Genomic DNA, 19427 nt, shown 5'->3' with positions numbered 1-19427 from the left:
ACAATGTAATCAGGGTTAACCAGAGAGGCAGTTTCTGTAAGCAGAGCAATCAAGATTAGGCTAGAAACAACACCAGAATGTTTCCTTCCTGCTTTCCTTACAGGATTAGCCCTGTAAAGTGGGAAAAAACAAAAGAAGATTTCTTCCAACAACTGGTTCTCCCAACTGCTTAGAAAGTTAACAACCGGTTCTCCCGAATAGGTGCGAACTGCCTGAATCCCACCACTGACTTTACTGCTGAACTATAGCAACAAACCTTTGAGCCTTGATAATGTTATTTCCCGACTTTTCCCACCATATTAATAAAATAAACAAAACAAATTGGACAAAAATACACACTTGGATAGAAAAAATGGTCAGGGAACACATAGACTTCAAACCGGAAATAATCCTATTGGGTATCATACCAGAAAAATATAACCAAAGGGATATGTATTTAATATTACATGTGTTAACAGCGGATATTAGGACCACCACTGACCTCCGCTCCTTCCGTGTAAAGCTCAAGACCCACCTATTCCAAATAGCTGGCCTGGCTCAACCATAACCTCATATCGCTCCTGACGGGTTTTTAATTTGGTAATTTATTCAATGGGATTTTAAATTGTGTTTTTAATTGTTTTCACTCATCAGTCTACCTCCTCCATGCACATGTATATGTCTTTGTTCTTATGTATGTTTGTCTTTATTTGTATTTTATTTGTTTTGACTGTACGCCGCCCCGAGTCCTTCGGGAGAGGGTTGCGGCTAACAAATAAAATTATTATTAAAATTATTATTATTATTATTATTATATTATTTGCACAATACTGGAAGAGCATAGCGATCTTCTCTACAGAAGAGAATGTAACACAAAAATATTAGAATGTGCAGAAATGGACAGATTAACACTTAAAATTAAAGACAAGGAAGACACTGAATATTCCTTAATATGAGATTCATTTTATCAATGGTTAATGAGCAGAAACAGAAGTTAGATTTTTTTTAAAAAATACAAGAGAATGACTAATTTTGTAAAAATGGTTTACTAAATGTAAGCACTATGGTCACTATATGTTTTTTATTAATGTTATGATGAGAAAATCATTGTCACTAAATGATGATTGCTAATGTTATGAATGCCGTTGTTATTATGATGAGGGCTATTACTCAAAATAACTATACCCAGACAACACACTGTTTATGTAGACATTGAAAGTTTTGCTCTTTCTGTATTTAATAAAAATAAAAATAAATATTGGATAAGTCTTTAATTAGGCTTAGCACACCCAGAAAGCTTAGCATCTCTGCACCTTCTTTGCAAGCCATCCACAGAAATGCAGGCCTTCCTTACTCATTTCATGCAGTCACAGTGCCCTGTCCCTTTTGATGGTGTCCCTCAAGAGCACGTCTCCATTGGCCTTCAAAGCTTTGCCACCCCAGCTCTAAACACCATTCTCCATTTAAAAACATCATTATCTGCAATAGAAGGTAAAGGAAAAGGTTGCCCTCGCACATATGTGCTAGTCGCTCCCGACTCTAGGGGGCGGTGCTCATCTCCATTTCAAAGCCCAAGAGCCAGCGCTGTCCGAAGACGTCTCCGTGGTCATGTGGCCGGTATGACTCAACACCGAAGGCGCACGGAACGCTGTTACCTTCCCACCAAAGGTGGTCTCTATTTTTTCTACTTGCATTTTTATGTGCTTTTGAACTGCTAGGTTGGCAGAAACTGGGACAAGTCAATTGAGCTCACTCCATTATGCGGAACCAGGATTTCGAACTCCGACCTTTCTGATCAACAAGCTCAGCGTCTTAGCCACTGAGCCACTGCGTCCCTTTCATTATTATCAGCATAGGTTCACTTTATCTGGGGATCAGTATACGTTATATATTCTAAACAAAGCAACTTGAGCCATTTGTTTCGAGTCTTATCCAACTACATGATTGCTTGGTCGCCTTTATGGAGTTGACATGAGAATTTACTTTGGTAATAGCAGCAGAGACAAATATTTCCCACACTGTCAAGTAAATATACATCCTGCTTCAAGCAAAGCCATGCCCCCTGCTGGGGCATTTTCATCATTTCCACAAACAGATATATACCTACGTGGAATTCTAACCGTGCTGAAACAGAGTCAAAGGAACCATTCATAAAGAAGACACCTGCAACTCACGTAACAAGAGCCACACATTCGAACTGCCAAAGAGACAAAGGGTTTTGCTCACCGGAAGATGCAGTTTCATCTGAATTCAAGGCTACAACTTCACGGGCTGGCTGTTCGTAGAGGAAGAACTGGTAGCGGTGGTAACCACTTTCGGGCGGTGGTGTGGGCCGGATGTAGTCTGGATACCAGAAATAAAAGTAAAATAAAATTCTAGTTGTGCATATGTGTATATATATAGCCCCCCCCCCAACATTTATCTAAGACACTTTGTAAAAGGAATGATCTTACTATTCTTTCTTAATAACCATCTCATTTATTGAATTCGTCTAATATATAATAACATAGTTGGAAGAAACCTTGGAGGTCTTCTAGTCCAACCCCCTGCCTAGGCAGGAAACCCTGTACCATTTCAGACAAATGGCTATCCAACATCTTTTTAAAGACTTCCAGTGTTGGGGCATTCACAACTTCTGGAGGCAAGTTGTTCCACTGATTAATTGTTCTCACAGTTAGGAAATTTCTCCTTAGTTCGAGGTTGCTTCTCTCCTTGATTAGTTTCCACCCATTGCTTCTTGTTCTACCCTTCAGATGCTTTAGAGTTCAGCTTGACTCCCTCTTCTTTGTGGCAACCCCTGAGATATTGGAAGACTGCTATCATGTCTCCCCTAGTCCTTCTTTTCATTAAACTAGACATGCCAGTTCCTGCAACCGTTCTTCATATGTTTTAGCCTCCAGTCCCCTAATTATCTTTGTTGCTCTTCTCTGCCCTCTTTCTAGAGTCTCAACATCTTTTTTACATTGTGGTGACCAAAACTGAATGCAGTATTCCAAGTGTGGCCTTACCAAGGGCTTTTAAAGTGGTATTAACACTTCACGTGATCTTGATTCTATCCCTCTGTTGATGCAGCCTAGAACTGTGTTGGCTTTTTTGGCAGCTGCTGCACACGGCTGGCTCATATTTAAATGGTTGTCCACTAGGACTCCAAGATCCCTCTCACAGTTACTCCTATTGAGCAAGGTACCATCTATTCTATACTGTACCTATGCATTTTGATTTTATTGCCTAAATGTGGAAACTTACTATACCGGTTCTCTTTAATTTAATAGTTTTCCTGATACTTTTTTTCCTACTTCTCAGAGGGATTTTTTTTTTACAGCTCTATAAGTTTGCTTTTATGCACCATGCCAGACGTGGGACTAGAATTCTTTATTTTCCTTCTACTGTGATCCCGATTTAGTGGGGCATTATTAAACCTTCTTAATAAGGAATATAATCATAGAAGCAAATGAAGATTGACGGTATAGATTTCAATCTTTGGAGCACCTGGTGTGTATGTACGATCTCTGAACATGTTGCCACCTCTTCTCTCTATCTGGCTGTTTTCCATCAAGTTGCAAGAATGTGCTTGTCTTTTCTTTATTGGAAAAAAAACCCTCCCTTTAATCTCACCTGTTTTTCTCAACCACTCAGTCTTAGATTAAGTTCCTTCTCTTTCCAAATCCACCTCTTGTTACCTCTCCTAACCCATCTTCCAGATGGATGACACCCAAACCCCAAAGCACTACCTAATTTTAGACTCATTCCAGTTTGTCTGCCTCTCATTACCATGTTCACAAATATTTATTTAAATAAAATAAGTCACGATGTGTGTGATTCTCTATGGCTAATATAGGATTGAAACCAAAACAAGATAAATAATAAATGCGAAACACACAACGCAATGTAAAACAGGGCAAATAATAAATGATAAAATGAGGGTTTATAATATCATAAACTCTAAATAATAAGTGACACCCCCCCCCCCCGAGTCGGAAACAACTAGCATGCATGTTATGTGAATACAGCTGTAGAAATGCTAAATTTTAAAGCTATCCTTGTAACTCTATGATACCCATAGAGTTACATGACCTTTGATCATAGAGTTACATGACCTTTGATCATAGAGTTACATGACCTTTGTGAATGGTGGTGCATTTATAGAGGGATGGCTTTTAGGAAGGAAAGTGATTACTTATTACTAGGAGGAAATGACAGTATTAGCAAAAGAGACTCAATTGCAAATTATCGACATACACTTTGGTCTAGTGTAGTGTTTCTCAACCTTGGCAACTTGAAGATGTCTGGATTTCAACTCCCAGAATTCCCCAGCCAGCATTCGCTGGCTGGGGAATTCTGGGAGTTGAAGTCCAGACATCTTCAATTTGCCAAGGTTGACAAACACTGGTCTAGTGTGTTGTGTGAACTCACTAGTTTTTGATGAAATTTCTATGCAAACCTAGGAAATCGGGTTAATTACTTTAATCATTCATTAAAAATGCCATGCAAACACATCCTCTGACTGCAGCAAGAGAATGGCTTTTTCGTACAGTACTTTGAGCTATGGTTAAAGAAATCATAGCTTATTGAATTAACCAATGCTAGGTGGATTCATTTAACACAATGAGTCATATGCCCATTGGGGATCCATATAATACAAACTAGTTAAATTTTAGCCTACAAACACCGCCAGTATCTTTATTAATTGTACTTTTTATTATTAACTCTTATACGTTCGTAACATTTTAAACACTCTTAAGAAGTTAAAAGGAAACATTCTAAATAGGTTGTACAAATTAAGAGAGATAAAATTAAAATAGGATATAAATGCAGATACTAGAATACTAGAGAAATAAAACTAAAAAGCTAAACTGCTAGGTTCATAAGGCATTCACACATAGGATATTGAAATGTGAAGCTATTGATACACTCAAATATTAAATTAATTGATTTCACTTCTCATTCAAGAAGCTTCTTCAGTTCTATACAATACAATACAATACAATACAATACAATACAATACAATACAATACAATACAATACAATAGCAGAGTTGGAAGGGACCTTGGAGGTCTTCTAGTCCAACCCCCTGCTTAGGCAGGAAACCCTATACCATTTCAGACAAATGGCTATCCAACATCTTCTTAAAGTCTTCCAGTGTTGGGGCTTTCACAACTTCTGGAGACAAGCTGTTCCACAGGTTAATTGTTGTAACTGTCAGAAATTTTCTCCTCAGTTCAATCTCTCCTTGATTAGTTTCCACCCATTGCTTCTTGTTCTACCCTCAGGTGCCTTGGAGAATAGTTTGACTCCCTCTTCTTTGGGGCAATCCCTGAGATATTAGAACACTGTTATCATGTCTTCCCTAGTCCTTCTTCAGGAAAATATATTTTAAATATTTTTAAAAGACTTTTTAAAAAGCATCTATCATTAATTTACATTTTTATCACACTTCTTCCCCGCCCCCCACAGACCCTTTCTCATAACACCCCTGTTGGGTAGAGTAACTAACAGAAGATAATATTCAATACTTCATTAATTAATTAAAACTCAATACAGTAGTCACAATACTACCATAAGGTTTGAGTTTAGGACAGCAATGGGTTGCTATAGGGTTTATAAAAGCACTGTTTTCTGTTTTTTGCAGAACTGGCAAACTATGTAATAGCTTCCCTCGGAGAGCATGCATTTGACCATGACAGGGGCTTGAAACACACATTCCTGCCTGACAAGATGTTAGTAGCAAAGCAGAAATCCAGACCTCCTTGTCAAGTTCCAACTTCAATCATCTCAACATTCCTAGCTAGTTTAGCTTCCATATGCTCTATCAATTGCATAGGTTGGCATAAGAACCAGCAAGAGGAAAACTACACTTAAATTTCCGGAGAGCTTAGATGTAAATGAAATCAGGGTATTACTTGCTGTCAATCTCAAACGCCTCACTAGTGGGTTGATGGCTTTCCCTCCCTCTGTGTTGTGAAAAAAAAAAATCAAATATCAAGCAGAGCTATTATGTATGCAGATGCTCCTTAATGGTTTAAAACCCCAATCTTAGCTCAAAGGGCATTTTAGATTGCATTCAAGACAAGACGATGTAAAGAAATAGAAGAGATAAAATTCTTCACAGCCTAATCAAAGGGTGGGGGGGATGGGAAGGTGCTACTCTATCTCCTTCAATCTAACTATCACAAATTCACTTCCTGCTGCACTTTCCTCACTTCAGAATTTTGTGAGCAAAAAACTTCAGCTTTCTTATAATTGCCCAGTCCGGCAAATGTGCCAGCTAATGTAAAACAAAACATTTGACATGTTGGATATGGCCTATCACACAGAAGGCTTTAGCCAGTTCACATCGTATTTTGTAAGAATATATCTGGGACTCATAAGACACCCATATATATTGTTGAAAATTGAGGTTATGCTATCTCATGTTGCAATATGTATATGTTGTATATGTGGTACCTTGCTCAATAGGAGTAACTGTGAGAGGGATCTTGGAGTCCTAGTGAACAACCATTTAAATAGGAGCCAGCCATGCGCAGCAGCTGCCAAAAAAGCCAACACAGTTCTAGGCTGCATCAACAGAGGGAGAGAATCAAGATCATGTGAAGTGTTAATACCACTTTATAATGTCTTGGTAAGGCCACACTTGGAATATTTGCATCCAGTTTTGTTTGCCACGATGTAGAAAAGTTGTTGAGACTCTAGAAAGAGGGCAGAGAAGAGCAACAAGGTTGATTAGGGGACTGAAGAACGGTTGCAGGAACGAGGTATGTCTAGTTTAATGAAAAGAAGGACTAGGGGAGACATGATAGCAGTCTTCCAATATCTCAGGGGCTGCCACAAAGAAGAGGCAGTCAAGCTATTCTCCAAAGCACCTTAGGGCAGGACAAGAAGCAATGGTTGGAAACTAATCAAGGAGAGAAGCAACCCAGAACTAAGGAGAAACCTCCTGACAGTTAGAACAATTAATCAGTGGAACAACTTGCCTCCAGAAGTTGTGAATGCCCCAACACTGGAAGTCTTTAAGAAGATGTTGGATAACAATTTGTCTGAAACAGTATAGGGTTTCCTGCCTAGGCAGGGGGTTGGACTAGAAGACCTCTAAGATTCCTTCCAACTCTGTTATTCTATTCCAAGATGTGTGTTAGTTTCCCATGTATTTCCTAAGAATTTTTAATAACAAAAAGGAAACTTAAACAGATAAGCATCATTAAGCATTGAGCATCAAAGAATGCATTGATAGACTCACTATTGCATGGACATTGTTTTGAGGACATCAGGTATTATATATGTCTACGTAATAGAAGAATGGGATTGGAAGGGACTTTAGAGCTCTGCTAAATCTATCAATGCACTCCTAACTTGCATTAACAGAGGGATACAATCAAGATCAAGGGAGGTACTAATGCAACTCTATAAAGCCTTAGTAAGACCACACTTAGAATACTACATCCAGTTTGGGTCACCACACTATACAAAAGATGTTGAGACTCTAGAAAGAGTGCAGAGAAGAACAACAAAGATGATTATGGAACTGGAGGCTAAAGCATATGATGAACGGTTGCAGGAACTGGGTATGTCTAGTTTAATGAAAAGAAGGACTAGGGGAGACATGATAGCATTGTTCCAATATCTCAGAGGTTGCCACAAAGAAGAGGGAGTCAAGCTATTCTTCAAAGCACCGGAGGGTAGAACAAGAAGCAATGGGTGGAATCTAATCAAGGAGAGAAGCAACTTAGAACTGAGGAGAAATTTTCTGACAGTGAGAGCAATCAACCTATGGAACAGAAGTTGCCTTCGGAAGTTGTGGGAGCTTCATCTCTGGAAGCTTTCAAGAAGAGACTGGACTGCCATCTGTCAGAAATGGTGTAGGGCCGTGATGGCGAATCTATGGCACGTGTGCCACAAGTGGCACACGGAGCCATTTGTCAGGGCACACGAGGCGCTGCCCTGTCAGCTGGCCAGCTAAGTTCACCTTTTTTTAAAGCCATTTTTCGCCCTCCCCAGGCTCCAGAGGCTTTATAGGAGCCTGGGGAGGGCGAAAACAGCCTCCCCCGCCCCCCCCGGACGCCCTCCGGAGGCATCCGATGGTTTCAGGGACTGTCCGGAGGCTTCGCTGACGCCTTCGGAGCACTCAAAACGACCCCCCAAGCAAACCGGAAGTGACTTCCAGTTTGCTTGGAGGGTTGTTGTTAAGCGCTCCAAAGGCTTCAGGGACTGTCCGGAGGCTTCCCTGATGCCTCCGGAGGGCTTCCGGCGGGGCGGGGGAGGCTGTTTTTGCCCTCCCCAGGCTCCTATAAAGCCTCTGGAGCCTGGGGAGGGCGAAAAAAGCATGTAAAAATGGGAAGGAGAGCGCCTCTAGTGCGCGCATGCTCACTGGGGGTCGCGCATTGCATTATGGGTGCGGCACGCCCGCACACGATCCCCCTGCGCTCCCCCCACTTATGGCACGCGAGCCAAAAAAGGTTCGCCATCGCTGACATAGTACGTATCTTTGTTCTCAGTTTATTGGGATTTCATATTTATAAAGAGATCAGTGTGGTATGTATGCAGTAGTGTTTTGAAACCTAATGCAGGACCTTGTAAAATTGAATTAAAAATAGGGTAAAATTTGTGTTGTGCTACCTTAAAAAGGGACATATTTGTTAAAATTCAATGCTTGTTTAAACAAGCTCAGAATCTATTGCTACTGCTACTTTATAAAATGCCATCAGCAAATCTGTTTTGCATGGACATAACAAGTTCATAAAATACAGTGCAAGCTTTCAAAGTCTCTTGATTTTTTTTCTTAGACAAGATGGAAAATACTTTAGAAATGGGGGTGGTGGGGAGGGCAGAAAAAAATCTGATGTTTAAGCTTTGAATCTACATTTATTTACAGTCTTGATGGAATAGAGTCTTGATAGGAAATACAGGAGAAGGTTGCAGCCCTTCAAATCAGATTTTGAGCACTTAAGACTCACTTAAGGACTGCTGAACATTAAGAAAATTAAGATCATGGCATCTGGCCCCCTCAACTTCTGGAAAATAGATGGGGAAGAAATGAAGGTAGTCACAGATTTTATTTTCCTGGGCTCCAAGGTCACTGCAGATGGGGACTGCAGCCAAGAAATTAAAAAGATGCTTGCTCCTGGGGAGGAAAGCTATGGCAAATCTAGACAGAGTACTAAAAAGCAGAGACATCATCCTGCCAACAAAAGTGCTTATAGTCAAGGCTATGGTTTTCCCAGTTGCAATGTATGGTTGTGAACGTTGGACTATAAGAAAGGTTGAACGCCAAAGAATGGAAGCCTTTGAACTCTGGTGCTGGAGAAGACTCCTGCGAGTCCCTTGGACTGCAAAGCGATCCAACCTGTCAGTCCTAGAGGAGATCAACCCTGACTGCTCTTTAGAAGGCCAGATCCTGAAGAGGAAACTCAAATCCTTTGGCCACCTAATGAGAATGAGGGACTCCCTGGAGAAGAGTCTCATGCTGGGAACGATGGAGGGCAAAAGAAGAAGGGGATGACAGAGAATGAGGTGGCTGGATGGAGTCACTGAAGCAGCAGGCATGAGCTTAAATGGACTCAAGTGGATGATAGAGGACAGGAAGGCCTGGAGGAACGTTGTCCATGAGGTCACAATGGGACAGACACGACTTCGTAACTAACAACAAAATGTCATCATGTAATGCATTATGTTCATCCTATTTAAAAAGTTTTCTTTTGCTAACATACAAGCAGCTTCCTGAACCTCTTTATGTGATTCATTTCCAACACTCTGTTGTATTAGAGAGACTAAAAAGCAAATAGAAGTCCAATGTAGGGGCTGCCACAAAGAAGAGGGAGTCAAGCTATTCTCCAAAGCACCGGAGGGTAGAACAAAAAGCAATGGGTGGCAACTAATCAAGGAGAGAAGCAACTTAGAACTGAGGAGAAATTTCCTGACAGTTAGAACAATTAATCAGTGGAACAGAAGTTGCCTCCAGAAGTTGTGAAAGCCCCAACACTGGAAGTCTTTAAGAAGATGTTGGATAGCCATTTGTCTGAAACAGTATAGGAATTCCTGCCTAGGCAGGGGGTTAGACAAGAAGACTTCCAAGGTCCTTCCAACTCTGTTATTATTCTATTCCTATTCCTATTCTATTCTATTCTTTAGTAGCAGAAGGTCCTACTACATAATAAACATATTGCTCTAATATTGAGTCAGATGAGTTACCTGCATTTTTAAAAGCAAAACAAATTCCTAAGGAATTTGTAATGTAAGGTAAAGGGGAAAAAAAGATGACTGACAGAAAAGTATAATGAGGGGAAAATATGCACAATGCTGTTATTCATACTTAGGTTTATTTGTATTTAATCAACAAATTTATTGTTGAAAATGAGGACAGACATTGGCTATATAAAGTAGATGGGTTTTCTTGGAAAATTACTGTGAGTAATTTCCAAGTTAGTTGAATCCAGCACATTCCCAGTCAAACTATATCAAGAACAGAGTAAACACACCCATCTCTCAGTACAAATAGCAAAAGTATAATTTAATATTTATTTATCATGCATGCATGCATGCATGTATGTATGTATGTATGTATGTATGTATGTATGTATGTATGTATGTATAAATGGCTGTGTGTGTATGTTCCACCATAACTCTGGAACGCCTCAAGCAATTTCAACCAAACCTGGTACTGGTAAGGGGAAAAAATCCAACATTAGAAATTATGTTTGATCCAGGATTATTTTTGAGGACAAATGTATAGATTAGGATAAATACCTTGGCAATGTCAGGTTATCAGCTAGTCAAACATAAACATGAGGTATTCCCATCTCTTGCCTGCCTCCAGGAGTTTTTTTTTTATATGGAAATTGTTCCAATGATCATACTTACTTCATTCCTGCTGGAAAAGTAGCTTTTTTTTGGACATTATAAATAATCCTCTGAAATGCATGTGCCTCTTTCCAATCAGTTTTACAGTTTGTAGATAAATGCTTCCTCTTCTATAGGGTTTTCATGAAATCACTTGAAAGAAATTGGGAATGGTTTTTGTGCTTGTGGGTTTCACACCTTAGCAGGAAGTTCCATTAGGTCACACAAGAGACTAAAGTAATTTGTAGCAGCATCACAATTGCTTGATGCTTTTTAAAGGAAGTTCAGGTGGGGGGGAAAATGAGGTGTTTGGGGATCATTCCTATATAAGAAAACTAGGGGGGAAATGTCCGGACGAAACATAATTTCTAACGTTGGATTTTCCCCCTTACCAGAGGGAGCCCTCTTGTGGAGTACTGTGAAGCCGTTACCTTGGCAACTCCACTATGCTGTACAGTAGAAGCCATTTTAAGGCACAACAGGCTGTATCTTAACAGAACACCCACACCCACCCACACCGAGAGGTGTTAGGGGTGTCTTACCCCCACAGTATTTGTTTCCAGAGAGTAAGTCATCTGTGTACCAAGTTTGGTTGAAATTACTTGAGGCGTTCCAGAGTTATGCTGGAATACACACACACACAGCCGTTTTTATAAATAGAGATAAAGTTTTACAATTTCCTTGTTTTTTAACAGACACCAAAAAATCCAGCTGTTGAATGACAGTGAGCAATGGGATTCATCTTGATGCACTTTGAATAGATGTGACCTTCCTTGGTTTGGGGGCAATTAAGATCACAAAATCACACATATAAACAAGGATCCGTACTTCCTCACACAAATATAGAAGTCTCCATAATAGATACACAGACGTTGTTAGGAAGTACAGGTAACCCTCAACTTACAACAGTTCACTTAGAGACTGTTCAAAGTTACAACGGCACTGAAAAAAGTGACCTATGACCATTTTTCACACTTATGACCATTGGAGCATCCCCATGGTGATGGGTGCTTGACAACTAACTCACATGTATGACAGTTGCAGTATCTCGGGATCACGTGATAAGGTTCTGCGACTTTGGACAGGCAAAATCAACGGGGAAACCAGATTCATTTAATAACTGTGTTACTAATTTAACAACGGCAGCGATTCACTTAACAAATGTGGCCAGAAAAGGCGTCAAATGGGGCAAACCACACTCAACGAAGTCATCACTTAGCAACATAAATTTTGGGCTCCATTGTGTCGTAGGTTGAAGACTCCCTGTATTGAGGGCTTCTGCTTACCTGCCAATACATGACCTTGCAGATTCCCTGTCTTCAAATCAGCACCCTGAAAAGAGATAAATGATGTAAAATGGAACAAGCTCTTTTCCAAGATTCCATAAATGTACATATTGGGTAGACTTTGTTTTAGAAGACTAGGAATAGGCAAGCAGGGAAAAGGAAACAGAGTTGGGATTCACTGTTGCTACTGTTGTGGCCCGCTTGCAGCCAGCGGAGCTGATGGAAGTATCGGACAGTGAGGAGGTTGGGGAGGAACATGGGCCAGTCCTGTGGGGGTGAGGAAAGCTCTGATGAGGGCTCTGCGTCGGAGGCAGGGCAGCAGTGAGGCAGAGGAACAGCTGGAGCCTGTTTCCAGTGTGAGCATGCGCAGGGCTGCCAGAGACAAGAACAACTAAGAAAGCAGGGTGTGTCTTTCAGGACATGTGGGCTGTGGCCTGCCTGCAGCCAGCATAACTGGCAGCAGTCAGAGGAGGTTGGGGAGGAGCATGGGCCAGTCCTGGGGGCTGAGGAGAGCTCAGACAAGGGCTCTGTGTTGGAGGCAGAGAGAGAGAGCTAGACAGCAGTGAGGCAGAAGAACAGATGGAGCCTGTTCCCAGTGTGCGCATGAGCAGAGCTGCCAGAAGACAAGAACTACTAAGAAAGCAGGGTTGACCTAAGAGTGAAGTCACACCATAGAGGTGATTGGCCCCTCCAATAGAAAACAAAAGAGGAGCGAATGGGGAGGGGGCTTTTGCAGTAAACTATTCGTTCATTCAGTTTGGAAAGTTCTGTCTGGGATTCTAAGAGACTCTGTGCCAAGTTTTGCCTAGCCCCGTGCTTGGAAACGAGTTATCTGGCAGCGCTCCGAAGGAGATAAGGTGCGTGTGGATTCCTTGGAAAGCCTGTTTGCCAAGACTTGCTGACGGTGAATGAAAGAAATTCACAGTCGTGTAAATAAAAGGGGTTTTGCGGGGACCAAGACTCTGCTTCATGCTTTCTAAGGAAGCCTGAGTCAGAACAGCTACCTGAAACAAACCATTCACTAGCACAGCAAATTCACACCTGAAGCCAAGTCCTGATCTCTTGACACGCTACATGTAAAAACCATTAAAACTAGTTATCCTGATTTTTGAAATAACACTCTTTATACTGTCATTAATTCTAGAACTTTCAGACTGCCCGAGGGCAACTATGCATTAAGATGCTTTTTTAAAAAATGAAGTCCATATTTGTGTCAAAAGTAAGTTTAAACATGAAAAACACTGATATGTGAAAGAAAGAATTGGAATGTCAGATAATGAAACTCTGCTGTTGCACCTGCCCTCTAGAACATCTCCCTGCAACTTATGAGGTTGCCCCCAACTCTCCTGATCTTTTGTATGTGGCTACAGACCTGGCCCTTCCTGTTAGCTTAGAGCCCCAGTGGGGAAGCATCACATGGAGGTGGTTGATTGATTAACAACAGATCACACTTCCCCACCACTCTGCCCCCACTCTTCTCATCTACAATTGGATTATACTGCTTTGCATTAATATGTTTCAACATATACACACTGTGTTGTACGAAAACAGAGCCATCTCTCTCTCTCTCTCTCTTTCTCTCTCTCTCATCTATATCTATCTTCTATCTATCTACCTACCTACACATCCATCTATCCATCTATCATCTATCTTCAATCTATCATCTATCATCTATCTATCCATCCATCCATCTACCTACCTACCTACCTACCTACCTATCCTATCTTCTAGCTATCTATCCATCCATCCATGATCCATCCATCCATCCATCCATCCATCCATCCATCCATCCATCTAATTGTATGCCACCCAGAAGTACCCTATGGTGAGACCAGCCAATACATTTGATAAATAAATGAATAAAAATAAATACGGAAGTGTCGAGATCAGGAAATCTAACAACTGCGATGTGGCTTCAATGTGAAAGGGGTGACCTGGGATTGGGGAAACCCAGGTTGAAGGGCTTCCAGTTGCAAATGGAGCTAGTGAGGATGAGTTCAATATACTTCACAGTTGGTCTTGCATGCATAAAATTATGGATAACTTTGTGTCGGGATGCGTTGGCTCAGTGGCTAAGACGCTGAGCTTGTCGATCTGAAAGGTCAGCAGCTCAGTGGTTCGAATCCCTAGCGCCGTGTAACAGAGTGAGCTCCCATTACTTGTCCCAGCTTCTGCCAACCTAGCAGTTTGAAAGCATGTAAAAAATGCAAGTAGAAAAATAAGAACCACCTTTGGTGGGAAGATAACAGCGTTCTGTGTGCCTTCGGCATTTAGTCATGCCAGCCACAAGACCATGGAGATGTCTTCAGACAGCGTTGGCTCTTTGGCTTTGAAATGGAGATGAGCACCTCCCCCTAGAGTCAGGAACGACTAGCACACATGTACTAGGGGAAACTTTACCTTTATCCCTTTGCACCATTCTAAACTCCCAGAAACAAGGCAGGATTGATATGAAATAAATGAATTATCTCCCCACTGGGGCTAATAGGGGATGTTCAACTCTACAACAGGAACCTTACTTTGTCTTATGAACTTAAGCACAATTTATAACAAATTCCCCATTCTAAGAGATTAAAATCTTCTTTTCAATGATCTTGTTTGGGGAGGGGGGGGGGAGGAATGCTGTGATGTTTTGCCTGCTGAAAGTTTTCGAAAGTTTTAAGTTGGCTTAACTTAACTTGTTTTTTCTCTCTCTCTAAAATCTGCCTGACACTTTGCTTTGTGCCTAATTCTGCTGGTGGGAGCTATAGTTTGCTTGCTAATTTATATTTAAAGTGTCATGGCTTTCTAGATGGCAGCACAGCCCCCTGGGGAATTCTCCTGAATCAGAGGCTGTGCTGTTACCATGTCACAGAAGGAATGACAGACTGATAGCACTGGACTTGTTTCTCGGGGCTCCAGGTTGCTAGAAAGGCTGCAAATGATTTCCTTCCAACCTGTGAGGCCATTATATGCACAGGAATTCAGGCAGCAGATAATTATTGTCTTTGCCATGGCAAAAAGGTCACTGTGGTTTAAAAAAAAACACAAGTAAGCTGGTACACCAGATAGGAGGTAAAGAATGAGGAAAGAAAAGGGGAATATACAAGTCAGTGCACATATTTCTCAGCTGTATCCCTACGAGGTATTCATTGAAAACATTTCAGCTCTGTCAAAGACCATTTAGGCGTTGAATACACGATGCTGAAAAGTGCATTTAACTTTTTCTCATGGTTTCCCCCACCCCCACCCCATTATTTACAAATGACTTGAATGGAGAAACGATTTAAAAGTGATCAAATGGACTATAAAGCCAAACTAACTTTGATTTGAATAGAAGTTAATTTAACTGTAAAACGCCCTTGGCAGATCTTTCCCCCCACCCCAGAATTTACAGGCTTGAATTTGATCATCATTAAAACAGGGATATGCCTTTCAGTGCCTTGAAAACAAATCATATTGTAAACAAGATAATAGTTTATATGGGGCACACAATCATTGTTTGAAAAATTTACAAACAAAAAGGCAGGAACAGTGAACTACCACCAATTTATGACTGTATTATCGCTAAACCTACTGTAGCCAAACAGGAAAGATTAATGAGAGGATGTAGACTTATCTTGATCTCCTGGAGGGTTGCAGAAGAGTATCTCACACAGAGAGGGACCAATTCGCTCACACAGAGAGGGACTTCTCCTGGTGCCGTCCACTAGGCAATGCCAACGGGTGACACCAAGGAGTAGGGCCTTCTCTGTGATGGGCCCAACCCTCTGGAATGACCTCCCCCCCGACATTAGAACCACTACTGACCTCCGCTCCTTCCGGCAAAAATTGAAGACTCACCTGTTCCGATTAGCAGGCCTGGCATAATTACAACTGTCCCTCCTGGCAAATGTATTAACTGGTTATTTTAGGGGTATTGTTTTTAACTTATTGCGTGTGTTTTAGGGGTTCAAAATCCTATATTTATATATATTGCTTTGTACAGTTCTTTTAATTCCATTTTTAACCTCCTCCATTCCAACTGTACATATTCAATTTTTATTGTATTTTGATATATTTTGCATGGACTGTACACCGCCCCGAGTCCCTTTTGGGAGAGGGGGCGGTCTAGAAGCATGAATAATAAATAAATAAATAAATAAATAAATAATAAATAAATAAATAAATATCTAAGTGAAGCTTGAAAGAGGCAGGGGTGACTTTTTAAAGACAATTTTTAAGTTTTGGAGGGTGGATTACAATGGGAATTGCAGAAGCCTCTAAGTCGGGGGTGTCAAACCCAAGGCCTGGGGGCCAGATCCGGCCCATGAGGTGCTAAGATGAGGCCCACGGGGCCACCCTGGAAACAGCAAAACATCGGTCCATTGTGCCTCTGCCAGTGAAAATGGAGCTCCATTTTTAGGTTTGCAGGAGACTGTGGCAGCCGAAAACAGAGCTCGGGAGTCTGTTTTCGCTGGCAGAGCCCTCGGGCCACCCTAGACGCCCCGAAAGGAGTGATGTCAAGCTGTTCATGCCCGCCCCGGCCACACCCACCCCAGCCCCCCGAGGTCAAACACAACTTTGATGCGGAACTCAATGAAATCAAGTTTGACACCCCTGCTCTAAATCGTAAGCCGGTCCCAGGCTAACCTTATGAAAGTCCTAGATGTCCGCAAAATTTTTCGGGCGTTGAGCCGGTAGCCAGAACCCACCCCTGGACTAAATGACCTACAAGGTCCCTTCCAACTCTGTTATTCTGTTCTGTTCTGTTAGAATTGAAATCCTGTGGTCACTCTGAATTCAGTATGAGTTCAAAGCATATCCTTTTAATATACAGTGGCAAATTCCCAGTTGATTTTAGCAGCTATGGATTCTTTGTTAAGTGACAGTTCATTCCTATGTAGGGCTAGAAATATCTTAAGCACTTAAGTGTTTGCTGCATTCTCTGAGGATTGTCAATGCTTTTTCAGTTCTATACGGGGAATGTCATCTAAAAAGCTTGTGCTAGCCCATAGTTTCGTAAACATTCTTCACAGCAGTTTACAATGAGGTGGATACAATTTTTTTAGACCCGATATATTATTTTTGCACTTTATCTTAATGGCACAATTTTAGCAGTCATCAAAATTCCTTCTGTGTGAAAAATGTGCCACAGGTTTGTGGGTGAATGTTAGTTGTAATGTATTCTTCAGTTTATTTATTTATTTTATTTATTTGTCAAGCATGTATAAGATAACAGATATTAAGTATAAACATGATTATGAATACATGAAATGGATATGAATAAATGAGGACATTAGGACAGGGACGGGAGGCAAACTGGTGTGCTTATGCACGCCCCTTGTAGACCCCTTAGGAATGGGGTGAGGTCAACAGTAGACAGTCTAAGGTTAAAGTTTTGGGGGTTTGGGGAAGAAACCACAGAGTCAGGTAGAGCATTCCAGGCGTTGACCACTCTGTAGCTGAAGTCGTATTTTCTGCAATCGAGTTTGGAGCGGTTTACCTTGAGTTTGTAACTACTGTGTGCTCGTGTGTTGTTGTGGTTGAAGCTGAAGTACTCATTGACAGGTAGGACATTGTAGCAGATAATTTTATGTACTATGCTTAGGTCAGACCGAAGGTGGCATAGTTCTAAGTTGTCTAAGCCCAAAATTTTAAGTCTGGTGGCATAAGGGATTCTGTTGTGAGCAGAGGAGCGGAGGACTCTTCTTGTGAAATATCTCTGGATATTTCACAAGAATCTTTGCAAGCAAAGTGTTCCATATATTGGCATTAAAGTACCATAAAAGTTGGGGCATTGTGCTTAAACTAGCTGTAATGGTGCCAGAGACAACTTCAATCCCTTTTCTCCTTTATAAACATACCTTTTTCTGATACTGTATTACTTTGAATGGGGAAGAAATCTGATAACACTGATTGCAAGTCAGTTTAGCAATTTAAAAAAAGATTCTTAAGATAAAAAAAAATCTTCAATCTACCAGAAGTAGATAATTTGAAGTTATTTATCTCCTGTTGATAGGTAAAGGTTCCCATCGCACATATGTGCTAGTCGTTCCCGACTCTAGGGGGTGGTGCTCATCTCCATTTCAAAGCCGAAGAGCCAGCGCTGTCCGAAGACGTCTCCGTGGTCATGTGGCCGGCATGACTAAATGCCGAAGATGCATGGAACGCTCTTCCCTTCCCACCAAAGGTGGTTCCTATTTTTCTACTTGCATTTTTTACGTGCTTTCGAACTGCTAGGTTGGCAGAAGCTGGGACAAGTAACGGGAGCATTACGTGGTGCTAGGGATTCGAACTGCTGACCCTTCTGATAAACAAGCTCAGTGTCTTAGCCACTGAGCCACCAGATCCCTATGTTGATAGCCTGAAATAATTATAAAACGTACAACAGAAAGCACTACAGTAGGATTAGCAATATTAAAGAATAAGTAATTCATATGGCATAATATAATTTAATAATATACAGTGTTTGTTGCACTAAATGCACCTGCTCTGTGTAACTTCCTGCCACACCTATAGCTACTGTAAATTCTTCCCTCCCATCCAGGTCTGATAAACCATATCGGTTTTGATTTGTAACATCTCTTATTAATCCAGTAGTGTGAACACACCTTTTCCCAAAAAGATTCAAGTCTAACTTGATCCAGTAAGTTATCATTAGACATAGCACAAAGATAATTACTTTAGATAACCAGCCCTATTTTTTCAAAATATACTGAATTTAAAAAAAAGAAAATAATATGAATTATGGTTTCGGAACTATGCCTTATTAAAAGTACCCACTTTTAGGCACCATTGCAACACTTTTAATATTTTCACAATAGCAGTTAAATAGGAAAGGACCATCATCAAATACCTGAAAAAGCTTTAATTAATTTCTGTCTGTCACAAGGGGTACTCAAATCATAACAACAACCAAAAATGGCGATAGTTTTTATAGCCAGATGAGATGCTGTTTTAATGTTGTGTTCCAGGTTGGCATGCAGCTATGCAAAATGATCTCATGTAGAATATCAAAACTATTAATTACCAATCTGATGGTAGAGTCACCATTTTATGGAGAGAATGACAAAGGAAAGTATAAGTATAATCTTTATTGTCATTGTACTTAAATATAACGGAATACAATGAAACAAAACAAAACAAACCAATTTGCTGGCTGGGGAATTTTGGGAGTTGAAGTCTGCTAGGTTTAAATTTGCCAAGGTTGGAGACCCCTGATTTAAAGAAATGCTAGTGCATAGCATAAAGGAAGGCATTTGATTGAGTTGAGCTCAGCTCCCGGTGACTTCATAGGCCTAACATTTTGGCAACAGTAAGAAATCTTCTTATCTTCTTCTGGAATATTTTTGCCAACTTCCTTGTCTAGTT

At 40.8% G+C, this 19427-nt stretch overlaps 1 protein-coding gene across 3 annotated transcripts in view; it reads right to left on the bottom strand.

The window, feature by feature from the left end:
- Positions 1-19427, bottom strand: part of PEBP4 (phosphatidylethanolamine binding protein 4) — a 300039-nt gene that overhangs the window by 33987 nt on the left and 246625 nt on the right. For 2 of the 3 annotated variants that reach the window (XM_081960836.1, XM_081960835.1), the window contains exons 5-6: positions 12096-12141; positions 2206-2322 (exon numbers count right to left, since the gene is read on the bottom strand). In XM_081960836.1, coding sequence (XP_081816962.1) covers positions 2206-2322; positions 12096-12141 — 163 coding nt within the window. The remainder of the gene's footprint in view (positions 1-2205; positions 2323-12095; positions 12142-19427) is intronic. The other variant, XM_081960837.1, reaches the window with a different exon arrangement.

Source organism: Natrix helvetica (assembly GCF_964273705.1).
Source record: "Natrix helvetica genome assembly, chromosome: 8".
Taxonomy (NCBI): Eukaryota; Metazoa; Chordata; class Lepidosauria; order Squamata; family Natricidae; genus Natrix; species Natrix helvetica.
Note: the sequence above shows the minus strand (reverse complement) of the source record. Positions and strands in the feature narration are given on the sequence as shown.